The sequence below is a fragment of the Apus apus genome, chromosome 6, assembly GCF_020740795.1.
Source record: "Apus apus isolate bApuApu2 chromosome 6, bApuApu2.pri.cur, whole genome shotgun sequence".
Taxonomy (NCBI): Eukaryota; Metazoa; Chordata; class Aves; order Apodiformes; family Apodidae; genus Apus; species Apus apus.
Genome location: NC_067287.1, coordinates 35302829 through 35308828, shown reverse-complemented (window position 1 = coordinate 35308828; position 6000 = coordinate 35302829). Strand labels below are relative to the sequence as shown.

The following is a 6000-nucleotide window of genomic DNA, read 5'->3' as shown; positions in this document are numbered from 1 at the left end:
AACATGGGCATGTCTGTCCTCCTCACCATTATAGAACTTCTTTACTTACCTGTGCCAAGCTCTAGCAGCTGTGTTTTGTTGTCCCTATGAAAATGGCATAGAAGAGACTGCCCACAATATAGTGTTGCTGAGGCACCATGTGCTTGGGTACCCACAGAGCATCTCTGAATGAGCTAGAACTGCTGAAACCTTCACTTCAGGATCAACAGCTCAGGCTAAGCTGCAAAACAGTTCAATACTGGTACCTTTATGGCTGTTGAAGGAGCACTACAAAATATTTCAATGCTTATTTTAGGATATACTAAGAACTCGGAGCCACTGGTAGTAAGAACACAATATTTGCTTTCAGCTGACCACATCAATGCACTCAAGATGTGACTGAAGGCTCAGGTTTGACCCTCAACAAAGGTCATCTTTGGACTGCTTCACCTCCACCATCTATTCCCATGGATAATGAAAGGCAGAAACACTTCATCCCATGCCCCACGATGCTTAGTCAGAACATAACCCAGTTTTCTAAGAGTTGTTCCAAGTGCTTCTGTCATAAGGGGATGGAGTGTAACACCTCTCAAAGATGGTGAATAGCAGAAGGCCACTTTAAGCTATAATGAGGTCTCATTACTACAAGAGATTATGAAGGACAAGAGCTTGGCAGCATTTAGCAGTGCTCAGGAAGTCAGAAAAATGAACAAGATTGTCTAGAGCTGAAAGAGCAAATGTTTTTCCTGAAAAGGTGCCTGATTCTCTATGATTAGTATCTTGGGCAATCATTTACACCAGGGGCTAAAAGCAGTGTAAAATCAGCACAGCAACATTATGCTGGCTTTGCACTGGTGTGAGCAGCTCTGCAGAGACTGACAAAAAACAGGCCTGTAGAGTTTAAGAAACTTCATGCTATAGGAGTAAAAAATTGACTTTTATAACAAGAAACACTCCGTGGGAGAATGAATTGTGCCTGAATTACAAAATCTTGGCACCCCTTGCAGCTCCCTGTAAAACCACCTGCACTTTCTACTTTTGGAGTCTGGCTTAGATGAACCAGAGTATTCATCCAAGATTATGGCAAACCCAAAGCACTAGAATTACTCCCTAGCAATTATTCATCTTTTTCCCAAAGTACATTATCATAAAGCTTGAACATAATTCACAACAAATGCTTTTGTCTCACAGTTTCACCTTTACAAACTTCCCTGAATTAAAAGAGTTTATCTCAACTGGCATTATCAGTCTGCAGAATTCAATATATTTTAATTAGGAGGATGAGTGAGAGTTTTGCCTTCCTAGTTAATGACAAAGTACCATGTTCTCTCTTTAATTAGGGCATATTAAGAGGTTCATATTTAAATTCACTTCAATGTAAGGGTGAAACAAATGGTACAGTGTAACTAGATTATTCCCTACCAACTACATTATGCAGTGTCAGACATTGAGATCCACGTTCCTAAGCAGCGCATGGAAACATCTTTTAAACGCCTCCAGGGATGGTGATTCAACCACCTCCCTGGGCAGCCTATTCCAGGGTTTAGTTACCCTTTCAGTGAAGAGTTTCTTCTATTACCCATTTCTAGTATCCATTTCAGTTTCTTCTGATATCCAGAGGTCATTTCCTTTTGTCCTGCTAAAGATGCCTCACAGGCTGGTGACAACATTCAGTCCAAGAAAACCCAGTAACCTGTGAGCCAAGCAAGACCCATTCCTCTGCTCACTGCCAAGAGTTCTTTCAGACCATGAAGTCTTTCCTACTTGGCTACTTGCTAGGACTTTCAGAAACCTGATTTTGACTGTTTCAAACAGTTTCAGAGCAAAGGTTTCTTATAGCTTCTCACTATGTCTTTTCACTTACATCAAACATATTTCTTTCATCTCAGTGTGTTTGTGACCTCTACAAAAAGAAAGCACAAAGTGGCAGCAGTAAGCTTCACTTCCTTACATTCTTCTCTTACTGCTTTCAACATGCAAAACCATCACTGCTTTGCTACTAACCTCTGCAGGGACTGCCCAAGCAATCTCCAAGCGATTTAAATGGTGCTAACATGAGAAGAGAAAATCCAGGAAAGTGATCAATTGGATAAAGAGCCTGACCTCAGTATTCAGCAGTGTCTCCTGGGCAATCCAGCCTCTGGAGCTTCCCACCACTTGGTGATCTATGGCTCCAGAGAGTGGTTCAGCAGACTGAGAAAAAAAATCCATCTCTGAAAATTAGGTCCCTTCATATTTCATCATGGCTCTTGCCACCTTTTGTTGTGCTTATCCCAAAAGCTGTGCTTTGTACTCTCTCATACCTTCATGTGTCTCTTTATCAACTGCCTTTTAAGATCACAAAAAAGAATAAAATTGACTGCCTGTAGATTAGCAAACGTCTTGCCCTGAACATCATCCTCTTTCATCAGTCATTGTCCCCCTCCCCAAGACTAGTAAGAAAAAGACATTTATAAACAGAGTCTGTTTAAAGAAGAGATGAGCTTGGTACAAAGGATACTAATTGTAACATTTTTTCTTTCAGATCTGCATTGATCCCAACAGCTGTAGATACTTCAAAAATCTTTTCCTACAGTGTCCACACCTTCATTACACAAAGAAAAGCGTATTACCAAAAAACATTCAGCCAGCATTCAGTGTTTGCTCAAGGTAAACTGGGGGGTGATTTCCTGGCTCCTTCTGACCATGACTGAAGTAGGAGTTTCATCTTACATCAGTCAGAGCAAAATGAACTTTTTTTCTTCAAGAGGGAAAAGGGAGGAGACAGCAAAAGTAGACAAAGACAGCTCAGGAGATGGGATGGTGTACTGATCAAGTGTGGAAGGACACGAGTGTCACCTGCTTCAGCAGAGTGGAGAAGGGACTGGTGTTTAGCACCAGCAGCAAAACATTAACACTACTGCATAGTTACAGGGTACTGAGCAGATATTCAGCCCTGGATGTGTTTTTCTACTAAGTTCCACTTCAATTAGATGACAGTCTGTGGACACCAAAGTACCCGCATCTGCTGCAGTAAAGTAACAAGAGGAACATACACACATACATGTAGCTGTGTGTACACACTGTTGGCAAATTGCAGGAGTAAAGTAGTAGAGATTAAAAGCAGTAAAGTTTACCCTTTTCTAGAACTGGCAGCCCCTTCTTTAAAGTTGCCATCTCTTCCATGCTTCTTCGACCACCACTTTATCATCTCTCCTTGCATTTCACATGTCCCTCTTGGGGGATCAGGGCTTCTTCTTTCTCTTGCACACATGCAGCTGAAGAGAAAGAGCATTGACTTTGTCCTGCTGCTCCTGTTTTCTCACCACCTCCTCACCTCTGAGGTAAACAGCAGCTCCACATTACATTAGGATTTCACTGTCAAACATAAGAATGATGTTTCCCTAACAGACTTGTGTTCATCAGTGCTTTAAAAGAAAAAAAAAACAACAAAAGAAAAACAAAAAGCGGAGTCCAGACCAAAGAGAATTTAAGAACGAGTAGCTGTGACAATCCCAAGCATTTATTTCATTTACAGCTCTTTAAAGAAGTGAAAAAATAGAAAAAGAAGAGAATACAGACATTTTAAGATGTCTCTTTGCTCACTACTAGAGGTAAAAGCAGGGCGGGAGGATGTGAGATGATGCCAGTTGTTAATGGATTTTTCTGACACTGAAAAGAAAGTGCAGAATGCATTTGAAGAGTACTGCTTCATTAACCACCATTAGTCATCCATTTCACAACTGAATGGGTTGATGGCTCTGGGCTCTTCTGGAGTTTTGTCCTCGTTGGTTTTTTTATTTGTTTCTCTCTTTTTCTTCTTCATAACACCCCTACTCTCAACATGGCACTTAGCACCAATTGTTCCAAGACCTCCAAGATACCCAAAGGCACCACAGCCTCTGCCCTCTCTTTTGCATTTTTCAATAACAATTCTCATCAGATTTTATATATTTCCTGAAATGGCTTAGCATTAATTTGAAAAAAAAGAAACAACCACCCGGACTATCTACCTACTCTTATTCTCCCACTACACTTGAAGCTTCTTGGGGCCCAAGTGAACTTCAGGCCACAAGCAAGGTTTGCTCAACTCCTCAACACAGTCCCAAGTGAACTACTTTCAGTGTCCATCACTCCAGCAGGAGCACTCCTGGGTGGTACCCAGCTCCACCACCACACTGGCTGGCAGCAGTATTTCCTGGCAGGGCCTGCAGGTATTGGGGGCTACAGAAGAAGTAGGCAACTAGAAGCTAGAAGTGCCCTGGGTCTGGCATCTCAGACAGAGCATGGCTGGAGGAAATCACTGCTCTTTAGTTCACGCCAGGAAGTATTAGACAAGTTGTACAGCTTGCCTCCAGAGTCTGCTGTGTACATATTGAAACACGGAGGAAAAAGACAGGCACATACATTCCTTAGCTGATAAACATCTAGAGGCAGGCAGTGTATATGCAGCAGGATGCAGAGCCATTGGTCATGGAGCTGCTGAAGTCTTCTGCCATGGAAGCAGCAAGTGATGACATGGAACATGTTGCACAGTGGGTGTCTACTCCCTGGGCAGGATTTGCAGACCTTGCCAGAGCTGAAAAAGCAGCAGAGAAGGCTAGAGCAAACGCAAAGGGGTGACTAATTGGGAGGGGTTAAGCACCGCAACACTTTCACCTCAGTTTGAAAGGATTCAATTTTAATGCCCACAGTCATGGCACAAAATGTTGGACAGCAACACACAGAAGTCTTCTGGGAGTTCTCTGCTTCTGAAGCCAGACACAAAGCTGAGAGAGAGCCTTTATGACACAGGGACAGGCACCTGAATTCAGAATGATGAACCCGAATTTAAAAAATAATAAGAATAGCCTGTAGGACTGAGAAGAACTTGGAAGCAATTCCAGGACACACACAAACAGCCTTCCTCTCCCATCAAATCTACAGGCTGAAGATGATGACATTTTTAACAGTGTTAAAAGCCAAACAAAAAGTAGCTGCATGATGCCTCTCAGTTGTTGCAGGGAATCGTAGGGAATTCGTGCTCATCTTTCTGTAAAGAGCTCCTGTCACACATATCACTGTGACAGGTGTCCATGGTGTCACTGGGTGGATAAAGCAGAAGGATGTCTAACTATTACACAAACTTGTAAGATCCTCAATAATCAGCAGTGGAAGGAGAAAGCTACATGTCTTTCTATGGGAGGTCAGGGCCAGGGTCTAGTAGTCCAGCATGAAAAGAGCTCAGAGTATGGATACAAGGAAGGTGCTCCTAAGGAGGAGCAAGCTTGGTTATGAAGAGAACAAACAACCCCCATGTAGGATCACTTATGTCTCCTTCCATATCCTCTGCTATGGTGGTGTCTGGATCCACCCTTCTAGCAAGTAACTCATATTAGATCCTAGGTGGAAACGGGAAGAAGATGGTGGAGAGTCTGGGGAGAGGATGGCATTCCAATGAACTATCAAAAGTATTGGCTAGGAATTCATTTGTGTGAGTTGGAAAAAACATCAGTGCAGATGCTATAAAAATATGGGAAGATGGTTAGCTGGGTGATCTGAGATTCCCTCTCTTTTGTGGTGCCAGAACCAGTAAGATTGCAGGCCGAAGATAGTTCTTCTATGCAGTGTTTCCGTTGTCAGACTGTCTGTAGTGAAAGAGACTCCTGGAGTCCAGTTTCCCAGAGTACTTGACAGCTTCAGCAAAAAGCTTTGTCACCTGTCAATATAAAGCAGAGGAGGACTGAGCATTGCAAACCTTCTGCAGAAGGCTGGGTAATAAACAGAGCAGGCTCCACATTTCTAAATGGTCACCCTGAAACTACTGTATGCAGTTCCAGTCCTTAAGTTCATCCAAATGGTAGTGACTTGAATCGAGATAACTGTGCATGGGTGTTGCCTCCAGCCTCTGGAGCCTGTGGGTCCAGCTGAAGAGATGTAGAAATGCTGGGCTGCTTTGGCAAGACAGCTCTGTCCCATGAGAGCTGTTGTTTTCCCCCTACAGCCCAAGCCTTTAAGAGAACACAAGGCTGTTTTCCACTCTCAAACTCAAAGATTAAAACT

The 6000-nt window shown here is 42.9% G+C and overlaps 1 protein-coding gene across 2 annotated transcripts in view; it reads right to left on the bottom strand.

Moving 5' to 3' along the window:
- Positions 1–3463: 3463 nt before the first annotated feature.
- Positions 3464–6000, bottom strand: part of CPS1 (carbamoyl-phosphate synthase 1) — a 120721-nt gene continuing 118184 nt past the window's right edge. For both annotated transcript variants that reach the window (XM_051624102.1, XM_051624103.1), the window contains one exon: positions 3464–5656. In XM_051624102.1, the coding sequence (XP_051480062.1) occupies positions 5558–5656 (99 nt within the window). In that variant the 3' untranslated portion in view covers positions 3464–5557. The remainder of the gene's footprint in view (positions 5657–6000) is intronic.